Source organism: Mirounga angustirostris, unplaced genomic scaffold, assembly GCF_029215605.1.
Source record: "Mirounga angustirostris isolate CCGP_5_RB_7025 unplaced genomic scaffold, mMirAng1.0.hap1 SCAF_7, whole genome shotgun sequence".
NCBI classification, from domain to species: Eukaryota; Metazoa; Chordata; class Mammalia; order Carnivora; family Phocidae; genus Mirounga; species Mirounga angustirostris.
This window is the reverse complement of record NW_026991715.1, coordinates 7,977,812-8,001,471: the sequence shown is the minus strand read 5'-3', so window position 1 is coordinate 8,001,471 and position 23,660 is coordinate 7,977,812. Positions and strand designations below refer to the sequence as shown.

Below are 23,660 nucleotides of genomic sequence, written 5' to 3'. Positions count from 1 at the left end.
GGGTGGACCGCGTCTGGGTCACGCAAGGTCTCAGTGTCTGACTCGGTGGTACAGGAGACGGGAGCAGCAAGCCCCATCCCCACGAGTCCCTGGATGGCTGGGTGCCCTGCATGCACAACAGTGATGGCAGCCCCAGGGCCCTTGCAGGGCCAGGCGGGAGCTGTGCGGTCCATGAGCTGCGAGTCATCTGCTCTGTGTCTCAGGGCACACCTGGCCGAGGCACATCTGCTTTAAACCCAGGAAAGAAAACCCAGACCTTTTAAAGCAGAACGTGATGATTTTTTAAAAAATTTTTTTATTGTTGTGTTAATCCCCATACATTACATCATTAGTTTTAGATGAAGTGTTCCATGATTCATTGTTTGTGCACAACACCCAGTGCTCCATGCAGAATGTGCCCTCCTCAATACCCACCACCAGGCCAACCCATCCTCCCACACCCCTCCCCTCTAGAACCCTGTTTGTTTTTCAGAGTCCATCGTCTCTCATGGTTCGTCTACCCCTCCGATTTACCCCCTTCATTCTTCCCTTCCTGCTATCTTCTTCTTCTTCTTTTTTTTTTTTAACATATATTGCATTATTTGTTTCAGAGGTACAGATCTGAGATTCAACAGTCTTGCACAATTCACAGCGCTTACCAGAGCACATACCCTCCCCAGTCACCCCATCCCTCCCACCCCACCCCCCACTCCAGCAACCCTCAGTTTGTTTCCTGAGATTAAGAATTCCTCATATCAGTGAGGTCATATGATACATGTCTTTCTCTGTTTGACTTATTTCACTCAACATAATACCCTCCAGTTCCATCCACGTCGTTGCAAATGGCAAGATCTCATTCCTTTTGATGGCTGCATAATATTCCATTGTATATATATACCGCTTGTTCTTTATCCATTCATCTGTCGATGGACATCTTGGCTCTTTCCACAGTTTGGCTATTGTGGACATTGCTGCTATAAACATTGGGGTGCACGTACCCTTTTGGATCCCTACTTTTGTATCTTTGGGGTAAATACCCAGTAGTGCAATTGCTGGATCATATGGTAGCTCTATTTTCAACTTTTTGAGGAACCTCCATACTGTTTTCCAGAGTGGCTGCACCAGCTTGCATTTCCACCAACAGTGTGGGAGGGTTCCCCTTTCTCCGCATCCCCACCAACATCTGTCATTTCCTGACTTGTTAATTTTAGCCATTCTGACTGGTGTGAGATGGTATCTCATTGAGGTTTTGATTTGGATTTCCCTGATGCCGAGCGATATTGAGCACTTTTTCATGTGTCTGCTGGCCATTTGGATGTCTTCTTTGGAAAAATGTCTGTTCATGTCTTCTGCCCATTTCTTGATTGGATTCTTTGTTCTTTGGGTGTTGATATGTCATTTGCAAATATCTTCTCCCATTCTGTCGGTTGTCTTTTGGTTTTGTTGACTGTTTCCTTTGCTTTGCAAAAGCTTTTTATCTTGATGAAGTCCCAATAGTTCATTTTTGCCCTTGCTCCCCTTGCTTTTGGCGATGTTTCTAGGAAGAAGTTGCTGCAGCTGAGGTCGAAGAGATTGCTGCCTGTGTTCTCCTTTAGGATTTTGATGGACTCCTGTCTCACATTGAGGTCTTTCAACCATTTGGAGTCTATTTTTGTGTGTGGTGTAAGGAAATGGTCCAGTTTCATTCTTCTGCATGTGGCTATCCAATTTTCCCAACACCATTTGTTGAAGAGACTGTCTTTTTCCCATTGGACATTCTTTCCTGATTTGTCAAAGATTAGTTGACCATAGAGTTGAGGGTCCATTTCTGGGCTCTCTGTTCTGTTCCATTGATCTATGTGTCTGTTTTTGTGCCAGTACCATACTGTCTTGATGATCACAGCTTTGTAATAGAGCTTGAAGTCTAGACTTGTGATGCCGCCAGCTTTGCTTTTCTTTTTCAACATTCCTCTGGCTATGCGGGGTCTTTTCTGGTTCCATACAAATTTTAGGATTATTTGTTCCATTTCTTTGAAAAAAGTGGAGGGTATTTTGATGGGGATTGCATTGAATGTGTAGATTGCTCTAGGTAGCATTGACATCTTCACATATTTGTTCTTCCAATTCATGAGCATGGAACGTTTTTCCATTTCTTTGTGTCTTCCTCAATTTCTTTCATGAGTATTTTATAGTTTTCTGAGAACAGATCCTTTGCCTCTTTGGTTAGATTTATTCCTAGGTATCTTATGGTTTTGGGTGCAATTGTAAATGGGATCGACTCCTTAATTCCTCTTTCTTCTGTCTTATTGTTGGTGTATAGGAATGCCACTGACTTCTGTGCATTGATTTTATATCCTGCCACTTTACTGAATTCCTGTATGAGTTCTAGCAGTTTTGAGGTGGAGTCTTTGGGGTTTTCCACATAAAGTATCATATCATCTGCAAACAGTGAGAGTTTGACTTCTTCTTTGCCGATTTGGATGCCTTTTATTTCTTTTTGTTGTCTGATTGCTGTGGCTAGGACTTCTAATACTATGTTGAATAGCGGTGGTGATAGTGGACATCCCTGCCGCGTTCCTGACCTTAGGAGGAAAGCTCTCAGTTTTTCCCCATTGAGAATGATATTTGCTGTAGGTTTTTCATAGATGGCTTTTATGATATTGAGGTATGTACCCTCTATGCCTATACTTTGAAGAGTTTTGATCAAGAAAGGATGCTGTACTTTGTCAAATGCTTTTTCTGCATCTATTGAGAGCATCATATGATTCTTGTTCTTTCTTTTGTTAATGTATCACGTTGATTGATTTGCAGATGTTGAACCAACCTTGCAGCCCAGGGATAAATCCCACTTGGTCGTGGTGAATAATCCTTTTAATGTACTGATGGATCCTATTGGCTAGTATTTTGGTGAAAATTTTTGCATCCATGTTCATCAGGGATATTGGTCTGTAATTCTCCTTTTTGATGGGGTCTTTGTCTGGTTTTGGGATCAAGGTAATGGTGGCCTCATAAAATGAGTTTGGAAGTTTTCCTTCCATTTCTATTTTTTGGAACAGTTTCAGAAGAATAGGTATTAATTCTTCTTTAAATGTTTGGTAGAATTCCCCTGGGAAGCCATCTGGCCCTGGGCTTTTGTTTTTTGGGAGATTTTTGATGACTGCTTCAATTTCCTTAGTGGTTATAGGTCTGTTCAGGTTTTCTATTTCTTCCTGGGTCGGTTTTGGTAGTTGATACATCTCTAGGAATGCATCCATTTCTTCCAGGTTATCTAATTTGCTGGCATAGAGTTGCTCATAATATGTTCTTATAATTGTTTGTATTTCTTTGGTGTTGGTTGTGATCTCTCCTCTTTCATTTATGATTTTGTTGATTTGGATCATTTCTCTTTTCTTTTTGATAAGTCTGTCCAGGGGTTTATCAATCTTGTTAATTCTTTCAAAGAACCAGCTCCTAGTTTCGTTGATCTGTTCTACTGTTCTTTTAGTTTCTATTTCATTGATTTCTGCTCTGATCTTTATTATTTCTCTTCTCCTTCTGGGTTTAGGCTTTATTTGCTGTTCTTTCTCCAGATCCTTTAGGTGTAGGGTTAGGTTGTGTACTTGAGACCTTTCTTGTTTCTTGAGAAAGGCTTGTATTGCTATATACTTTCCTCTTAGGACTGCCTTTGCTGCATCCCAAAGATTTTGAATAGTTGTGTTTTCATTTTCATTGGTTTCCATGAATTTTTAAAATTCTTCTTTAATTTCCTGGTTGACCTATTCATTCTTCAGTAGGATGCTCTTTAGCCTCCATGTATTTGAGTTCTTTCCGACTTTCCTCTTGTGATTGAGTTCTAGTTTCAAAGCATTGTGGTCTGAAAATAGGCAGGGAATGATCTCAATCTTTTGGTACTGGTTGAGACCTGATTTATGACCTAGGATGTGATCTATTCTGGAGAATGTTCCATGGGCACTAGAGAAGAATGTGTATTCCGTTGCTTTGGGATGGAACGTTCTGAATATGTCTGTGAAGTCCATTTGGTCCAGTGTGTCATTTAAAGTCTTTATTTCCTTGTTGATCTTTTGCTTAGACGATCTGTCCATTTCAGTGAGGGGGGTGTTAAAGTCCCCCACTATTATTGTATTTTTGTTGATGTGTTTCTTTGCCTTTGTTATTAATTGCCTTATATAATTGGCTGCTCCCATGTTAGGGGCATAGATATTTACAATTGTTAGATCTTCTTGTTGGATAGACCCTTTAAGTAGGATATAGTGTCCTTCTTCATCTCTTATTACAGTCTTTGGTTTAAAATCTAATTTGTCTGATATAAGGATTGCCACTCCAGCTTTCTTTTGGTGTCCATTAGCATGGTAAATGGTTTTCCACCCCCTCACTTTAAATCTGGGGGTGTCTTTGGGTCTAAAATGAGTCTCTTGCAGACAGCATATCGGTGGGTCTTGTTTTTTAATCCAATCTGATAGCCTGTGTCTTTTGATTGGGGCATTTAGCCCATTTACATTCAGGGTAACTATTGAAAGATAGGAATTTAGTGCCATTGTATTGCCTGTAAGGTGACTGTTACTGTATATTGTCTGTGTTCCTTTCTGGTCTATGTTGCTTTTAGGCTCTCTCTTTGCTTAGAGGACCCCTTTCAAGATTTCTTGTAGGGCTGGTTTCGTGTTTGCAAATTCTTTTAGTTTTTGTTTGTCCTTGAAGCTTTTTATCTCTCCTTCAATTTTCCATGACAGCCTAGCTGGATATAGTATTCTTGGCTGCATATTTTTCTCATTTAGTGCTCTGAATATATCCTGCCAGTCCTTTCTGGCCTGCCAGGTCTCTGTGGATAGGTCTGTTGCCAATCTAATGTTTCTACCATTGTAGGTTACAGATCTCTTCTCCCAAGCTGCTTTCAGGATTTTCTCTTTTTCTCTGAGACTCGTAAGTTTTACTATTAGATGTCGGGGTGTTGACCTATTTTTATTGATTTTGAGAGGGGTTCTCTGTGCTTCCTGGATTTTGATGCCTAGAACGTGATGATTTTTGTCATCCCTGCCTGCCCAGCCGCCTGGCCTGTCCTCTGGAGCCCTTGGGCTGTCCGCAACGGCCAGGGGCCTGGTGAGCTGGCTCTGCGCCATCCTGTCTGCGGGAAGGGCAGCCCTCAGGTGGCCGCGGCTTGAAGTGCACCCCCCCGCCCCCCAGTTTGTTAGGAAAAGCCCTTGTGAGGTTGTGTCATGGATTAAATTTACAGCATTCAGCACTTGCTCTGATTTCTCATTTCCTCCCCTCTCTAACGGGGCTGATCAAATTAAGCCCTGTCAACAGCATGGACTGACAGGAGGCTGGTGCCATGTGGGGAACGTAGTGGGAGTGCCTTGGTGGCACGCTCCACGTCTCTGGGGAGCGGGGACCCCTTCCCTATTCAGGGCCTGTAGGCTGTGGCCTTCCAAGGCAGGAAGGATCGTGGGAGAGGGATGTGTGGGGTCCACCAGGGCTAGTCGTCGTCCCCCCAGGACACCAGCCTCCTGGCTTCTAAACCCACCGAGCTCACACAAGAAGACAGACAGGATGAAACCCCATATGCGTGGGCCTGGACGATGTGCCTGGGGGGCAGCTTCCTCCATGTGCCATCTACCTCGTCTGCACCTTGGGTCCAGAAAGGAAGGTTCCCGTCAGTCCCCTCCTGTGCCTCCTCCGTGGAAGACAGAGAAAGGCCAGAAAAACAGAAGGGAAGGCAGGGCCTGCCTGACATGCCCTGGGAGAGAGGGCAGGGGGCTGGGGCGCTCCGGGCTCCCGCACCCGGCAGCACTCGGCAGGGGACTTGGCAAGAGGAGTCCCTCCCCTGTGGAGCTATGGGCTGAGCCAAGGTGTCCACCCTGCCAGTGTCCCCCTGCGCACTCCATGGACTGTCAGTCAAGATGCTGTTCTCTCAAGGTCCCCCCGCTGTACCCCCTTGTGCCCCTGCATCAGTGGAGAGGGCCAGGGGATAGTTCCTAGTTACGTCTGCTCCTTCAGCAGGCTCCGGACAGGGACAGACATGAGGGGCAGTGGTCAGTGGGCCGTCTCTGCTGGTAGAAATCCTGCCCCCTTCGACTTGCCCTGGATGGGGTCTTTGGGATCTTCTGGTCCATTTTCCTGTCTGCTCCACTGCCGGGTTTTAACAAAGTGGAAGGGAACTGTGCATGCACACCTCCCAGGGCATGCACTTGTGAGCAGAGTCTTTGTGAAGGGGAAGGGCACTCCCAGCCCCTGGGGCTGTGCAGGGCACCGATGTGCGCAGTGGCCCTGAAACTGGACCCTCAGTGTCTCCCTCCTCCTGTCCAGCATGTCATGGAGAGCATTGAAAATTCCAGCTCGTAGCAAGACAGCAGTAATACAAGGCTTGAGGCCCGCGGGGTGCTGAGTGGAGTGAAACACTCTCGATTCTCCGGGTCCTTGCTAGAGTCCCACACCTCGGGGCTGAAAGTGGACAGGGTGAGGCAGAACGGGGTCTGCAGGCTCATGGTGGGCGTGGATCTGGGATGAGGTCCCCAGCTTGGTGGGGGTCCCCTGACCCTTGGGCAGCCTGTTACCTACTGGCCCCAGTGCAGCTGGCTCTGAGTGACCCCATCAGAGGCCCGTGCAGTGGGCTGAGCAGGATTCTGCAGTCAGACGTCTTCCCTGCCGCCCCCTGCCACTGTGAGGCCGTGGGTTCGAGTGTGACCCTCTCAAGCGTGCTCCTCCGTCTGCGTCAGAGAGAGTCCCTTCTTGACCCCCGGGGCAGCCGAGGAGAGTACATAGGGATGTCTGTAAAGCCTGGTGCTCCAGGTTGCTGATGCTCTCTTCATTGTCGGTGGTGGGGGCCTTTCCCCATCCTGCCACTGACGAGGGTGTCTGGAGACTCCTTCCTCTTAAGAAGGTGGCTTGGTGGTACGGCATGGTCCATCCTGCACAGCTCCCCTGAGCTCTGGCATCAACTGGGAGAAGCCATGGATCTTGGCCCCATCCCTTCCATGTGACTGGGCTCTGGGTGGGGCCAGGAGAGGCGCGGGGAGTGGTGGGGGAGCAGGGGACTGTCCCTGGGCTGGGGGAGGGGGCTCGGGCAGGCAACTGTGATTTCGTGCATCTCGATCGTGGCCTGGCCAGAGAGGGCCTCTGGCGGGGCTGGGCAGCATCCTACCCCTCCTGCATGCATGTTGGCACTGAGCCCTTCCTAAAGCACTGGGACCCTTCCCTGTGTTGTTCTCACCCACTCTGCGTGACATGGGGCTCAGCACAGGAATCTGAGGTTGACAGCTGAAGAGAAGTGCCTTGGAACTTGGATTTGGGGAATCTGAAGACCAACGAGGAGCCGGTTCCTGGGGAGGCATGAGCTAGGGCCAAGGCAGAGGGGGTGGGGGTGGGTGCAGGGACCCCGAGGGTGAGGAGGGAGCAGACTTTGTGGGCCAGGGAGCAGGCCCTCCTCTTGGCTGGGGCCTGGGTGCACGCAGGTGCAACTGGAGGTGTGGGTGTGGAGGTGCTCAGTCCTGGGATTCTGTGTGGGGTGCCTGAGGGCCTTCCTGGGAGTGATGCCCAGGAGGCTGCCGGATGTCCAAATCCAGGACTCAGGAGCATGAAGGGAGTTGGTGATGGGATTTCCCTGCCTCTGACACGCTTGTACAAGATGTGCATGGGGGTGGGGAGCTGCCAGGCCCGTGGCCCCCGACATTGGCCATCAACATCCCACTCGCCAGTCTCCCACTTCCCCCACAGTGAAAACGGAATCCCAGGGAATCCTCCCTTCTGTTGGGACCTGTGGGTGTCTGTGTTTTGTTCTGAAGTTCACAGTAAATATTTTCATTAAGCGATCTGCCAGTCTCTCCATTGTATCCTGCCATCTGGCCGCCGTGTGCTGGGGAGTGGCAGTGAGGAGGTAACTCGGGGCTAGCTCCCCTTCCCGCAGCTGAGTGCCCACAGAGAGGACGTTCTGTGCCCTGGAGACTACAGCCCGTCCCAGGGACCTGCCCTGCAGGGGCTGTGCACGGGAGCTCACCAAGGCAGTAGGCTTTCAGCTCCCCCACCCCAGGGACCTGATTGCTGAAGGAGCCCTCGTGCACCCCTGGGGGGTAGATGGACTTCAGGAGCTGGCAGGAGGGTAGTGCGGGGCGAGCGGGCCAGTGTGGAGGAGCCTGGGCCGTGTGGCTGGTGTGAGGCTACAGAGCTGGGAGGGGGGCGTTTGGGGCCGTCTGCATGAAGGCTGCAGGCCTGCCGGTATTTGCAGCAGGAGACTGGGCTGGTGCTCTTGCTTTGGTCCTAGTGCTGCTGCAGGGAGCCTGGGAAGGGCTCAGGGCTCCCGGTCATTCGGCATTGTCCTGCTGGCTTGGGCCCAACCTTGGTGGCCTCAACACCGCTGCCAAGGTCCCTGTGGCGTCTGGCAGGTCCTCTCACTGCCCAAGGACCCATATCTGTGGGGGCCAAACCAGAGCTTGGCCCCTTTCTCTTGGCCACATAGGTTAAATCCACAGTGGACTTTCCCTGTCCCCACTCTGCCTGCACTGGGCTTCCTCCAGAAGGAGGAGGTGCAACAGAGTGGTACCATCCGATGCTAATCGTCTGAGGGCGTGCAGCTACAAAGTCAAACAACGGTGTCTAGCTTACTTTTGACGGTGCGTGTGATTACACATGTGCGTGTAGGGCGGTGCATTTTAGGTTTTTGTGGCTACAAGAGACAGAAATCCAAATGAACCGACCCAGAGCTGGAAAGCCCAGGGGTGTAAAGGCTTCAGGCATGGCTGGATTCAGGACCTAAATGGTGTCGCCTGTTCTCTTCATTTCTACTTGGCATCAGGGTTCACTGGCTCGCCTGGGCCATGTGGGTGCTCCCGGGATAGGGGCTCCACGGGTTTGGCTCCCCCTGAGCCATGTGGCCTGGGAGTGGCAAGGGTGGTTCATCAAAGGGAAATCAAGGAGCAGCACCTAAAGGAGAAGTGGGCTGCCATGTGGCCCAACCCAGCTGGGCAGGTGGGTGCCAGGCGGGCCCGGATATTCCACGTCCACTGCCGAGGAGCCTCCCCCGCTGCCCTTTACCCTGGAAGGGCACGTTCTGGGGATAGTCCCCGATGGAGAAGCCAAGAGAAATTTCTTTTCCCTTCTCTGGAGCTGCCATTTCTGACCTGAAACTCTGGAAAAGTAAGCAGGCCTGGGACTTGAGGCAATCTATGGACCTTCCAGCCCTCGTCTCTGAGAGTCCTAGCAGCTGTTACAGATGCGGCCCTGATGAACAAGCACTGAGGGGCCGGCTCAGCCCCAGGGGCCCCTCCCATGTCTCTCCTCCACCTCGAGTCATAAAAAAGACACTGGATGAGCTGCGCCTGCCGGCATTGCAAAAAATTAATTCCGATTTGGTCATAAAGTTAAAAAGGGCTGGGATGAAATAGTCCTAATGAGCTTCTTTTAATAAAGCTCACCAGTGGGGCCCTGTGCTGATGGCCCCCTCGGGGCTGAGCCTGCTTTCTGCTTCCCAGAGCCTCCAAAGAGCCTGCCTGCTTCCAAGCAGGCCTTTTGCTGTGTCCTGATTATGCTTCTACATAAACATATTTTATCTTAATGATCATCTTTAGGGGAATTTGCAGTCACGGAGGGCTTGTCTCGAGGTTGTTAACAAATGGAGGGGATGACTTTCCTCCTGATGACCTCCCCTGGGTGGGGGTGCCAGCATGCTCCTCGGGGCTCCAGGCTGCTGGTGCCCAGGACTGTGGTCCCCTGGGCCTGGCCTGCCACTCATGCTGGGGCCTGGTGTTTGCAGCAGGAGGGCTGGGCTGGTGCTCTGGCCTTAGTCTAGCTCTGTTAAGTTTCATTCTCCTCTTATTCGGAACACTGCCAACAGTCCTGCTCATCTGGATTTGAGCTTTGGGGACTCATGAGCACTGGGGAAGGGAGAGATACTGTATCTCATCCATGTGCCTGATGGGTGGGCAGCAGCAGGTCCCCCAGTGAGCATGCCACCCACCTGCATGCTTGCCCAGAAGAGGCCAGGGCAATTCTGGAGGGGTGGGGACCTGGAATGCACACTGGCCTTGGCCTTGGGGTCTAGAGGCTACCCAGCACTGAGATCATAAAAAAGCATTTAGCTGAATTTTCTTCTAGCACTTTTGAGACTTCATTTTCATCATCCTGGGCTACCAATCCACCTGGAATTTGTTTTTGCTTATCATCTGAGGCCAGGATTTGATCTTTTCCTCCATCTATGTATGACCAGTTGTCCCGACATCATTAAAAAAAAAGAAACCACCTCTCTGCACAACGGGCTCGCTCCCATCTCCTTTCCCGCTGCGGGGAGTGACCATGCTGAGGTGATCAAACGGTATCCTTCGGTCGTTGTCTATTTTTGCAGAATCAGGGTTGCTCCTGCTTGGGCGTGGATGTGTCTAACTGGCCCAAACGGCGCTGCATTGTGCATCCCACTGTTTCTTACTTTCTGCACTTGGCACTCTGTCTCCAAGACCCCTCTGTCGTGTATGTGGATGTCAAACCTCTGACCTCCACGTAGCACTGGGTGGGGTGCACCTGCCACATTCTGCCCCTCCTCAAGCCCTCCGATGACAGCCCCCTTGCCTCTGATTCTCCAAAACCTGCCCAAGCAATGGTGCCATTGCTTCCTTAAGGACCTGTGAGGGCCTGCCCATCTGCACGCCTTGTCCAGGGCAGTGAAAAATGGGCACTCCAAGGAGGGGCCTGGGATATCCTGTAGCTCTCCTGTGTCTTTATGTCATAGACAAGAGCGAAATTACTGGCCACCAGGGGCTCTTACGCATAATTGACTGAATGGTACCAGAATGTCCATGCCTGCTCCACCCCCACCAGTTACCAACCCCGGCATTCAAGCTGCTACCCTCTCATTTACTAATTTTGTTTACTGTTTTATTTTTTAATGGGCTACTTACAGTTTGCATATAAGTGAATATCAAGAGTGATTAATATTACAGCGGAGGGCAAGCACCACACCAGCTGTGCAAGGAGAGGGCAGCACTGTCCCCGCTGGACAAAGGGTCCAGGAGGAGGTGAGGAGAACAGTCTCCGGGTCGTGGTCTGACTTCTCCTTCTGTGGGAGTTGACAAGGCCCCTTCTGGGGAAGTTGCAAGCAAGGTCACGAGTGAGTCTTGGGAAACACGGGGCTCTTCACACTTGGGCGCTTAGCAAGACTGAGGTGTGGACCAGGCACCGGACATGTGCCAGAAGTATGGCCAGAGGGAAGGGGCTGCCTCCTGCTCTCAGGGAAACGCTGAGAACTTCTATGGGGGATATGCATGCCCTCAGCAGAGCATCAGGGGAGAGACCCTCGGGGGCACATGGTCAAGACAAGCCAAGTCCTGGCAGGAATCTGGGCCAAGCCGTCCTGGGTGTTCTGTCCTTGGTTTAAGAAGATGGCCCGATGGAAGTGGGGGTTCTTCGTGATGACCGTCTGTCTCTGGGGTCACCTCGCTGCAGGATGGCTCAGCTCCCTCCATGCAGAGCTGCCATCCCGGGAGTGCTCCATCATCCTCCAAGGGAGTCCCTCCCCATCTCTTGTGTTGGGTCTCCCTGTTTCCCATCTTCCACTTCCTTGAAGGAGTGCATCTTTCAGTACCTTCTTGAGAAGTGGTGTTGGACAGATAAAACTTTAGAGAGCTTACACGTCTGGAAATGTCTTTATTCCACTTTCTTGATGGAGAATTTGGGTATAGGATTCTAGTTGAGTCTTGCTTCAGACTTCCAAAGGCTTTGCTCCGTTGTTTTCCTCTTTGAATTTGGGGAAGTCTGAAGCCATTCGGATTCCTGTGCTCTTTTCATCCCTCTGTAACTGCCTCCCCAGGTTACCTCCAATTCTCTGTGACAGTCTGCAGAATCTTCTCTGTGTTCTGGAATACCATGACGCTGTGCCACAGTGCGGGTCTACTTTCATCTACGGTGCTGGGTACTAGCTGGGCCCTTACACCTCCCTGTTGTGAGAAGTTTTCTTGATTTATTTCATGACTTCTTCTCTGTTTTCCCTTTTCTGTCTTTATGAAGCTTCTGTTGTATGGATGATGCACCTCCAGTCTGGTCCTCTACTTTTCTTGACTTTTTTTCCTGATTATTCAAGTCTCTTTGTCTCATTGTTTTACTGGCCGGGGGATTTCTCAACTTTATCTTCCCAGTCCTTCCACCAAGTTTATCATTTCTGCTGAGATGGTTTTAATCTCAAAGTACCCTTTCTATTGTTTCCATCCTAACCTTGTTTAATGGATGTAATATCTTCTCCTAGCTCTCTTCTCAGAGGTTACTGATGGTAGATTTCCCCCCACCTTCCTGTGTGATCTCTTTTTCCTCCACTTTCCTCCTGTTGAGTTGTTTGCTTCATCTTGGCCTCCATCTGCCACGTCTGGGGCTTCCCCGGGAGAGCTGGTGATCCCTGGCTGTCTGTTCGTGTGTGAGGTTGGGCAACAGAAGTGGGTGGGAGCCTGATGCATGTAGGCACGGCCAACCATGGACCGTGATACTACCTTTTGGTCTTTGGTTGACCAGATTCCCTAGAGAAGACCCCTCCCAATGTCCTGTTTCGGGGGGAAAGGACTGACCTCCAGCATTCTGGGGGTGAATTATGGGAGGGGGCTAGTGCCTCAGCATTGATTTAGTCATCCTGGTTTTAGTTTGGTGCCTCTGCTCTCAACCACACCTGGTGCCTACAGCCCAGAGACCTTCTTTTCCACCTTTCCGAGAGAGAACAAGCTTCCAGACCAATGCCAGTGTTAGTTATCAGGGCTGTTTCTGGGGCACAGTGTGTGGGCAGGGGATTTGGCATCAGCCACCAACTAGTCCTACTTATTTCAATCCGCCCTTCACTCCCACTTCCAGAAGCGCTTGGTGCCTGTGGTGGATTTTATGACACAGACTGGGAGAGTCTCTTGGTTCTCCTCATTGCCAGCTTGGGATTCAACTTTCTCAGATATACGAAGTCCATTACTATGAGACCATCTTCTTTCCAGCCTCCAACAGTTCTTTTAGATTTTCCTCAGCTGCTCTCCTTGTCCTTGTAGCCTTGTGATTTAAAAAAAAAAAATCACTTTAGCAAAGTTGTAATGGGGTTCCAGTAAGGAGCTAAATTAGATGCATGTTTTCAATCTCTCATCTTACCCAGAAGCCCCTCCTATGCTTGGATCTGTGTTGGGATTTTGTATTCAGTACCATTTTTAAAAAAGATTTTTATTTATTTATTTGAGAGAGAGAGAGAATGAGCACGAGTGGGGAGGAGGGCACAGGGAGAGGGAGAAGCAGGCTCCCCGCTGAGCAGGGAGCCCGACACAGGACCCTAGGATCATGACCTTAGCTGAAGGCAGACGCTCAACGGACTGAGCCACCCAGGCGCCCCATGTATTCAGTACCATTGATCTATCTCTCCTGACACCAGTGTCTCTATGTACTAACTAATGTTTTGTAATATTAAACATACAAACAATGTAAACATACTTTGTAATATGTTCATTAATTTGAAAGGTATGTACCTCCTGTTACTATTATTTTTCCAGATCTTTAAGATTTTTCTGGCTATTCTCTCATATATAGTCTTCCAGTTACATCTTAGAGTTATGTTGTTGGGTTTTCATAATTCCTTGATGGAGATCGTGTTGAATCTGTAGACTGATTTGGAGGAGAATCACCTTGTTATTTTGTTGGGTTTTTGTAATTCTTTGATGGAGACCGTGTTAAATTTGTACACGGATTTGGAGGAGACTCTACTTGCCTTCCAGGATCCCATTGTTGTGTCTCCGTTTATTGAGGTCTCCCTTTGTACTTTTGGAGAGTTGTAGACTATGTCATAATACTCTTCATGTGGTCTTTATACATTCATTCTTTTTGCTTATTCCTAGATATTTCCTGGGGTTTATTGCTATGATTGATGAACCCTTTTCCCCATTCTGTTTCCTAGCTAGAAAGAAAGCTATCGAGCCTTCGCATACCTATTGTACATCAGATGAGAAGCATCTCTTCCCTGTAGGTTTGGTAAAAACTCTCCTATAAAACCTTCTAGGCTTTTCTTTGGCTACTTTCTCAATTTTTTTTCTAAGGTTTATTTCGGTTTCCTAAACTGAGCCGGCGATTAGAATTTCTATCCTTCATGTAGTCTAGGCTTATTAAGACTGTATCTTTAATTTCTGGTGTTTGGGGTTTGAGGGCATTTCCTCTTCGTGTTTTCTCTGATTTTATCTCGTGGTGGTGACCGTGGACTTCATTTTTTAGTTTTCTTGCTTGTCCTAATACATAGTCACACTTGGGACTTGTCCCGTGTGTGCTTGGAGAGGGCACGTTTTCGGGTTGCTGGGCTTAAGCACTAGGCCGTCTCAGTCATGCAGATCCCCGACAGCCCTACCTCACGTTTAATCTAATTCATCTATTATTTTCTGGAATAAATATATAAAAATGCACACAGAACTGCGGTTTGTCTCTTTTTCCTTAGGAAACAGGTTGAAGCTTTGTTAGGTTCATAAAGTTCCCTGTCTTTGATAGCTTCTCAATGTGTTGTTGGTCGGTTTATCCCATTGATGCCTCGGATTATATGTTATCTCATAAATACCATTAGGCCTGCTTTTTTGTTATTGTTATTGTTGGCAATTACATGGTACCCCTCTCGTTGCCCCCTTCATGTTAACTCCCCCTGGGTCATTTTATCTTAACTTTGTCGTGTGTAAGTAAGTTATGGCTGGATTTTGCACCAGCCCCTCTGCCCGTCCCCTCACTTTTGCTCCTGCCGCCCCTGCCCAGTCTGGCCTCCCTGGCTCTCCTGCACCTACCTCTCCTGCAGGCCCCGCTGCGGGGCGCTGGGCTCCCTCCCGCTGCCTCTCCGCCCTGGCTCCTTGCCCTCCCAGCCCTGCCGTGCCTTGTCGGGCACTTGGGAAACTGAGGCACACACAAGACCTCATAGCCCTTGTCTTCCGGGGGGGGGGCTCTCTCCAAGGCCCAAGCAGATTCACCAGTGAGATTAGAACTGCAAGTGGTGGGGTGTTTTATGAAGGAAGAAAACAAGGTGCTTGTCAGGGAGACGTTGGGGGAGGGGAGAGCCTAGTTTAATGAGGATGAAATATGCCTCGTTCCCCTGAGGAGGTGACATTTCAGTTGACACCTGAAGGAGGAGAGGGGGCAGGTCCAGTGAGAAGTGAGGGGATGATGATTCCGTGGGTAGGGGGCAGCAGTCTTCCGTTGTCACTGCGAAGTGTCTTCTCAAGGCTCTGTGCGCCCCATCCCCCCAGAGACGTGCAGCCCGCTCTGTGGGGCAGGCAGATGGGACCACGCATGTCCCTGAGGCTGGTGCAGGGGGGCTGCAGGCCTCCTTCCCTCCAGGCCTTCGGAGGGGCTCCCCCTGGGCCTGGTGGGGAGTGCTAACTTTGGGGAGCAGCAGGAAGGGTGGCCCAGGTCAAGAGGTCAGTGTGGCACAGTCCTGGCTGTGGGATTTGCAAACACACAGGTGCCCTTGAACCTACAAAATCCATGCCTCCCGCACAAGGCTCCTGAGGCCTTTGCAGAGTCGGACCCGGTGGGCTCTCCTCTCCAGGCTAAACGTTTATGTTTCTACCAGTTTCCGTTTCCCCAACCCATCCCTCAGGGCTGGTGAAGGGCGGGGACGGCTCTGGGGCTTGTTAACGTGGGATCCCATGGCCCAGGCTGGGCCCCAGCTCCTCCTTGGCTGTGTGGCTTGTCTAAGTCACTTAATCTTTCTGCTCCTGGGGCTCCTTGATGCTAAAATGGGGACAGAAATGAGGGCAGTGAGGAGCCTTCTCCTCACGGTTGGGATCAGGTGGTTGCTGGGGTGGCAGAGGTTTGTCCCCGAGGCTACCCCCTGATGCGGGGCTTGCTACAGGGAGCACCCTGTGCTCCGAGGCCTTTGGATGAGCTTGGCCGCTGTGACCCACTGATTCCCCTGGAGGACAGGTGCTTTGGGATTCCCTGGATCCAATTCTGTTTCCTCTTATCCTGTCCTTTCCTTGATTCTCTGAGGCATCTTGCTTGATCCCCTCTGGAGACGGCTCTTGGAAGCTTCTTGCCTTGTCATCCTCTGCCTGAGACATGAGCAACACAAAGCCCCAGCTGCCATGCGAAGGGTCCCCCCAGCACAGGGGATGCTAGGAACTAAAATCCCTATTGTCACCCATTGGAATGATGGGGTCCCGCCACAGACGCCTTCAGTCTGGGGGGCCCCAGCCTGCAGGGATCCAGTCTTCTGTCTGTCATGGATCAGCCGCCCGTGGGGACCAGCAGCTTCTCGTGGGGGAGGCTGTGTGCAGAGGGCAAGAGGAGCTAGGGTGGTGGTGGCCTCCTGCCTCAGCAGGACGTGGGCAGGGCGGACAGCTCATTATCCTGGCCTGAATCAGTAGCGAGGGATGGAGCAAAGGGCGGGGTGAGCTCTGTGTCACTGTGGCTTAGCACATGGGCTGCAGGCATGCAGGAGCTCTAGGGGGAGCAGGGAAGAGTGGCAAAGAACCCATCCCCCTGACCCTGAGGGACTGAGAGGAGCAGAGACCCTTAGGCCGGGTGAGCAAGCCAGTGCACACGGACAGGCCCAGAAGGCCAGCCTTGGTGTCAGGGAACTCCTAGGCAGCTGGCCCAGGACCAGACAGGAGCTGGAGCTCCCTGCAGCAGGACTTGGTGTGAGGGACAGGCCTGCGAGGACCGGGGTGTGGTCGGGGTCTCTGCCTGGCCTGGGTTTCAGAACTGAGCCCATTGTCGGGAAACGGAAGAAATAGCCAAGACTGACACGGTGGAAGGAATGTTAGCCTGGCTGCTTGTGTGGCCCTGGGCCTGGGGACTTGGCAGACCCCCCATGTCCTGCCAGGCCTGAGCAGGGCTGAGGCTTCCAGGGGCTGGACTGAAGGGCAGGGCTGTCACCTGCCCCTCTCCTCATCTGCACTTTGACTTTGGGGCATCCCTACAGGGCTTGGGTCTTGGGGGAAGGTGTTCCAGAATATCATGTCCAAGTCACGCCCCCAAATCATCATGATTAAAGTAACAACTAGAACAGTAATAATTACGCTTGGGGTGAAATTGTCATTTCTGTCGCATCTTTAGAACACGTTGCTGTTTTTAGTGGACCTGTAACATGAATTGAGCCAAACACTGTGCTTGCTTGGCAAGAAGCAGCTACAGGATGTGTCCCAGCCAACCTGGCGTGGTGGCAGGCCCTTCACCGCCCCGCCCCACAGGGAGCATTGGGAGGGGGGCACTGCACGGCAGCTCCCAGGGTTAGGGTCAGGGGCGCACTCTGACGCCTTCAGGGGCCAGGAGGGCAGCGAGGGCAGCAGGCCAGGTGGCCTGGGGGCGCAGGCCCTGTGTGTCCTGTCAATCCACAGCCTGGTGTTACCTGCCCGTCACCTCCCCTCAACCCCGTGACCCCATGTCCTGATTCCTCAAGAGAAGATGGCTATTCTAGATTTTTTTTAACATGAACCCTCCCAATTTTGAAGTACTGTCAACCAAATACGATATTTTTAAAACACTGCGTGGCCCTAACACGTGTCTCTGTGGTCTGGTTTTGCCCCGGGGACCACCCATCAGTGACCCCTGGCTTTGACAGGGGCAGAAGGAAACATCTAGCCTCTTCCCCAGGGAAGGATTTTTTTTGTTGTTTTTTTTAGTGGAAATTACCATTTTTCTGCTTCCCAAGGTGGTTCTGAAGGTGAGCTGTCCCTGCTGGTTGGAAATGCAAAGAAATAAATGTGTAAAAATAGAGTAGCAGTTCCTCAAACCCCCTGTCAGGTTTAAGTAGCTGGTGTCTCCTCTGGGAGTGGCACGGCTGGCCCTGAATCATCGTCAGGCAGCCCAGCAGAATGAGCAGCTCTGCACGGGGCTGTCTGCACGCCTGCCCTCCCGGCCTCCCCCCGCCCCTGGAGGGGCCCCATGCGTGTGCGTGTCAGCGTGCCCCGGGGGTGGCAGGGCCGGGACAAGGGGCACGAGGACCCCCAGGTAGTACCGGAATACAAGCAGCCGCTGAGCCCTGTCCCGACTTAGTCGTTCGTTCTTTCAGAGCCCCCGCTCCCCGCTTCTGTTCCATCTCCTTCACCCCCCACCTACCCTCCTCGGTGCCTGTCCCGTGGCCAGGTGGCAGCTCTGTGCCTCAAAGAGCTCCTGGCTGAGAGTCAGGTCCCTTAGTCTTTCTGTCTGTAGAGTAGGGACAGTTGTGCCCACCACAGAGGCCCGTTTGTCAGGCCTGGCTGCGGAGACTGGTGCGCAGGGCTGAGTGGGGGGGCGGGACTGGAGCGCAGGCTGCCTCGCCTGACTCTGAGCGGCCACGCTGCCTTGAGAGGCCCTGTTCTGCCTCCAGCATCTGCCGTGTGCCACTGGGACACGGAGGTCCTGCTCCTGTCTGCAGGAGGCAGCAGATGAGAGGCTTTGGGGACAAGTGAGAATTATTCTGGAAGACGCTTTGTAGAGCGGTGGTTCTGCAGGGGGCATCGACGCCACCTTCAGCTGCAGGGGCCACAGGGACCAGACACCACACCCTGGGTGGGTGGAGACACGAAGATCTGAGACCTTAGGCCCTTCCCAGGGCAGGTGTCTGGGAATGCCAAGAAGCAGGAGCCCGGGGTCAGGACCCCAGCACAGACATGGAGACCAGTACAGGACGTAGAGGGGCTTCCAGAAGGCTTTGGCCCTGGGACTTAGCAGGCAGTGTGGTCTGGGGCCGCTAACAGTGACAAAGGCCAGCCCGGGTCGTTCAGCTGCCACCCTGAGAGGTGGAGCCAGGGAAGGGCTGTGAGCCTGAGCTCTGGTCCGGGGTGGGCTCCAGGCCCGGTAGGTGGGGGGAAAGGAGAAGAGAGCCGAGGCAGACACCACAGCTGTGCAGACAGCAAGATGACTTTCTGGGGCCCTCCGTTGAGGCCCCTGGGGCCCCCTCCCACACCCCAGGCAGACTGTGAGGGAGCTGTCACCAGAGGGCCCTGGTCTCCTGCACAGTTCAGTCAGGCAACCACCCACCTCCCCGGCCTGTGGCCAGGGGTAGACATGGTTCACCTGGAGAGGGGCACCCATGGGAGGTCTCGACCCTGGAAGGGGGCAGGTAGGCCTGGCCCACAGATGAGGGGCCTTGCTTGCTTCAGTGGAGGAAAGTTCTAGAAGGGGAGCTGCCTAGGGAGACACCGTGGGACACACACTACCAGGGCTGGGCCTCGGTCTCCCTGGTTATAATGTGGTGGCCCTAATGGGGAGACTGGCCCTGTGGCACCTGGGCAGCTCTTCTCGGGTATTTGGGCGTGTAAACGGGTGAAAAGAGCTGGTGCTGGCCATGCCTGCTGCCGGCAGCACGCTCTCAGCCTCTCCATTCATCGCTGGGTGCCAGGCCCGGGCTCGGTGATGGCTGTGGACTTGGTTTCCATGTTTCTGCGTCTGAGCCCACTTAGCATGCACTCTGCCCTCACAGAATCTCAGTTCGTTCTGTAAAATGGGGACTGTGTGGGTACTGTGTGAGTTTTCACCAAGATGAGGGCCAGGCTGCTGCCGAGTTGCACCCACGTGGGGTTTTGCCCGTTCGGGCGTCCCTGGTGAGCCTGGGCTGCCACTTCAGACTGTGTCCTCTGTCCTTCCAGGGGCCCTGCCAGGCAGCCTGGGTAACCTCAGTCGTGCCCTGGGTGTCCTGGAGGAGCGTGTCAATGGCTCGAGGCGCAGGGCGCGAAGGCATGCTACCGATGGCGACTACAACATCGAGGTCCTGCTGGGTGTGGACGACTCTGTGGTCCAGTTCCACGGGAAGGAGCACGTGCAGAAGTACCTACTCACGCTCATGAACATTGTAAGTGGGAGCTGGTGGCTGGGCTGGAGCGGTGGGGCTGACGGAGAGGTAACCAGGTCCATGGGCAAGGCCCCCCGGGGCCCCGGTGGAGAGGTAGGTCAGGGGCAAGAGGATGTGAATGAGCCGATGGCTGGGCCGAGAGACCCCTGCCCGCCTGCCCACCTTCCTCTCTGCCGGCCTTAGGTGAGTCATCGACCTTCCAGAACTCTGCCCTCTCGTCCGCAGAGTGGGGCCAACGTCGGGTAGGTTTGCAGAGTGTATTCTGTTTTGGAGAGTGTTGTCACACCTAATCTCATCTCATTTTTGAAAAGTACCTTTAATGTAAAAATAATAAAATGTCCTCCTACTGTCATGAGTGACTATGTGCCCGGCCCGTGCTGGACATTTACTACACATCATTGCAGGCAGTCTTCACACTAACTCCACGAGCCTGGTAATTTAAAATCTTGCCTGCCTTGAAAACGTGCGCTCTTCCCCAAACGTTACACTGCCTTCCAGTCCAGCCGAGGGTCCTGCCGAAGGAGAACTATTTTCTATAGTCACACCACCTCTCCTGACACCAGATGTGTGGGTTTTCCGCACCAAGCACTTCCAACAACTAACTATTCGAGGTTAGCATGGACCCCATGGGGCAAGACTGGCCCCACTTTGGACGCCCCTTACAAATCCCGGCTTGTCACCTGTATGATCTGAGTGGAAGACCCAACCAGCCATAAATCAAGGGTTCCCATGACCCCCTCCTCAGGTTCACACGTTTGCCGGCACAGTTCACAGAACTCAGGGAAACCCTCCTTACTACCAGTGGTATATTCTAAAGGATGCAAGTCCAGAACAGTCGAAAGGCAGGGATGCCTGGGGCAAGGCAGGTGGGAGGGGGTTGAGAGCTTCCCTGCCCTCTCTGGGTGCACCAGCCTCCCAGCACCTCGGTGTGCTCACCCAGCTGGAAGCTCACAGAACTCCACTGTTTAGGGGTTTTGTGGAGGTTTTATTGGCCGTGGGTGATTGAACTCAATCCCCAGCTCCCCTTTCTCCCTAGACGCCCTCGGGGTGGGGGCAGGGGGCAGTGCTGGAAGTTCCAACCTTCCGATCACCTGGTGGGTTCCTCTGGCAGCCGGCCCCCCCGTCCTGAGCCCAGCAAGAGTCACCTCATCAGCATAAAACTCAGGTACAGGTGAAGGGCTGCTCCTGTCACCCCCGTCCCTCGGACATTACAGGGTTTGGGAGGTCTGTGTCAGGAACTGGCGGCGGGGGGAGGCAGAGACCAATATGTGTTTATAATTACTATGTCACACGTGACTTGACTACCTGGTGGGGAGGGTCTCTGTGTTACACATCCCTCGTGCTGCATGAGCCAGGAGGAGGAAGTCTCGAACTTTCTCTTGGTTTTGCCAGTTAACTTCAGTTTATTCATGTACGCCCTTAGGCTCCGACTGTACCCCAACTTTGGATAATAGGATGGTTTGGTTAGCTTCTTGAAAAGCCTGAGAAATGCAAACAGTCTTAAATTGAAACACATTTTATCATAGCAAAAAAAAAAAAAAAAAAAAGGCTTTTAGGAGATAAATTGGAGGAGCTGAGGAAAAGTAGTAATTGGGTCAAGTCTTTTTTCCCTGTGGCATCCAGCAAGCGTTTATCGGATGCATGCTTGTCCCAGGGCATGGCTGCCAGCCAGGGGCTCAGGGAGAAGGGGGTATGTCTGCCCCTCTAACTGCCCCTGTAACCTGCTCTCCGCCTCCCAGTGTGGTGGGGGAGATGAGGCGCTCTGCTTGGGCATGTGTTGCCCTGACAATTAATACCCCGTAAGGCTGGCTGTCTGTCCTCATTCAGGGCCGTGCACACCTCGGAGAGAGTCCCGGGGGCTGATGGCAGTCACACCCTCTTTGGTGGTCCTGGGGAGGAGGGAGATTGAGGAACCGTGAGTACGTGAGACAGGATGACCTCCCAGGGCAACGCTGTCAACAGAACCTCTGCGTGCTGGAGATGCTCACAATTCTCTGCTGCAGGATGCAACAGCCACTAGCCAGCCCTCGAGCACTTAAAACGTGGCTGACGTGATGGGAGAACCCAATTTTCATCTCCTTTTATTCTCAATAGAATTTTAAAATTTTAATTAAACGGTTTTTTGACTGTGGTAAAATACACGTAAAATTGATCACCTTCGCCATTTTCAAGCGTACCGTTCTGCGGCATGAACTACGTTCCCACTGCCGTGCAAACCATCACCACCGTCCATCCCCAAAGTTTTTCATCTTGCAGAGCAGAAACTGTCCCCATTAAACACTAACCCCCACCGTCCCCTCCTCAGGCCCCCCCACAACCACCATTCTGCCGTCTCTGTGATGGCGACTACTCTAGGTACCTCATGTAAGAGGACTGTTTGTCTCTGTGACCGGCTCATTTCACTTAGCGTAATGTCCTCCAGGTCCATCCCTGTCGTGGCATGTGCCGGAATGTCCTTGTCTTCAGAGCTGAGGAGTAGCCCGTTGTGTGTCTCTGCCACGTTGTGTTTCTTCGTTCCCCTGTCGGGGGGCACTGGAGTGGTTCCCACTTCTTGGTTATTGTGAATAATGCAGCCATGCACACGGGTGTGCAAATGTCTCTTCATGTCCCTGCCCTCAGTTCTTTGGGTATACAGCCAGGAGTGGAGCTTCAGGATTCTAGGGTAGCTCTATTTTTTATTTTTTGGGGAACCCCCATACTGTTTTCTATAGCGGCCGCACCACTTTACATCCCCTCCCAACAGGGCCTGCGGTTTCCGTTTCTCCACATCCTCACCAACGTTTGTTATTTTTGATGGCAGCCATTCAATGGGTGATTGAATTTCTTTGAAATTAAGTTACATTTGGACTTAGATCACCATCGTGGCCAGTGGCTCCCGTCCTGTGGCCTTGAGGCCCTAGGGTGCTGGCTTGCTTGGAGCTGCAGCTGGAGCCCTGAGTGGCCCTGGCGGCCTGGCCAGGGCAGGCCTCCCTCCCTCTGGGAGTACACAGCTGGTTACGGGACTTCCCAGCCCAGGGCCAAGCCAGCAACGTGGAGGACAGATGTGGCGGCAGCTGGCCCGGACTGTGCTCCCAGTGAGGCATCTGGTTAGCTGTGAGGTCATCCAGGGCCAGGGTGGAAACACTTTCTGCTTCTGAGGCTTGGGGACCAGCCCTGGATGGACACAGCCTGTCCCCTGAGGAAGACCACAAAGGCCCTGGGAGGAAGGTCTGGTGGGGGTTCTCGCAACTCTCTTGGGCAACGCGCAGCTAGGCTGGTTTCCCTCACTGCTCAGGGCGATTCTGCCTGTAGGGCTCCCTTTGCGGTCTCCTTGTGACAGAGTCTGGGCTGGGATGTGCGGGTCCTGGTGTGACATAGACATTTCAGGCTCCTCAGATATCCACATGCTCCCCTCCCTTGCACCTGATCTGGGGCTGTGTGGCTAGTTTTGTCTAATGGCCTTTGTGTAAGGAATTGATGTGTGTCACCTCTTGGCCAAGGCGGTTAAGAGCCAATGTGTCCCTTCCCTCTTTTCTTTCCCTAACATAGTGATCTTGGGAGCCATACGTCCCAGTAGGCGCAGGTACAAAATGGGGCAGGCCTGTGATGTGTATAAGGAAACACATACCAGCTTTACTGTGTTAAGCTCCTGATGGGGTGGAGACTTTGTTACGCAGCATGGCTCATCTTGTGCTGACTAATACACCTGGCACCTGACCACTGAGTCAACAAATGTTGGGCATCTTCTATATGTCAGGCAAGGGGCATAGCTGTGAGCAAGACAGGACATAGCCATAGCTTGTATTCTGGTGAGGGACACAGACAATATTCAAGTGAAAAGCGAAAGAGATAATCGCAGATAAATACAATGAAAGAGATAACATAGGGAAGTGGAGAAGGGCTAGGAAAGGTGGGCCACTTTATACAGGTGGTCAGCGAGGACATGCACAGAAAGTAACATTGGAGTAAGACTTGACTGATAGTGGATGACTGTGGG

At 52.0% G+C, this 23,660-nt stretch overlaps 1 protein-coding gene across 7 annotated transcripts in view; it reads left to right on the top strand.

The window, feature by feature from the left end:
- ADAMTS2 (ADAM metallopeptidase with thrombospondin type 1 motif 2) overlaps positions 1 to 23,660 on the top strand; it is a 224,063-nt gene that overhangs the window by 114,246 nt on the left and 86,157 nt on the right. For all 7 annotated transcript variants that reach the window (XR_010412943.1, XM_064595754.1, XM_064595755.1 and 4 more), the window contains exon 4: positions 19,482 to 19,684. Coding sequence is in view for 6 of the 7 variants with exons in the window: in XM_064595754.1 (XP_064451824.1) it covers positions 19,482 to 19,684 (203 nt within the window). In the remaining variant the exon portion in view is untranslated. The remainder of the gene's footprint in view (positions 1 to 19,481; positions 19,685 to 23,660) is intronic.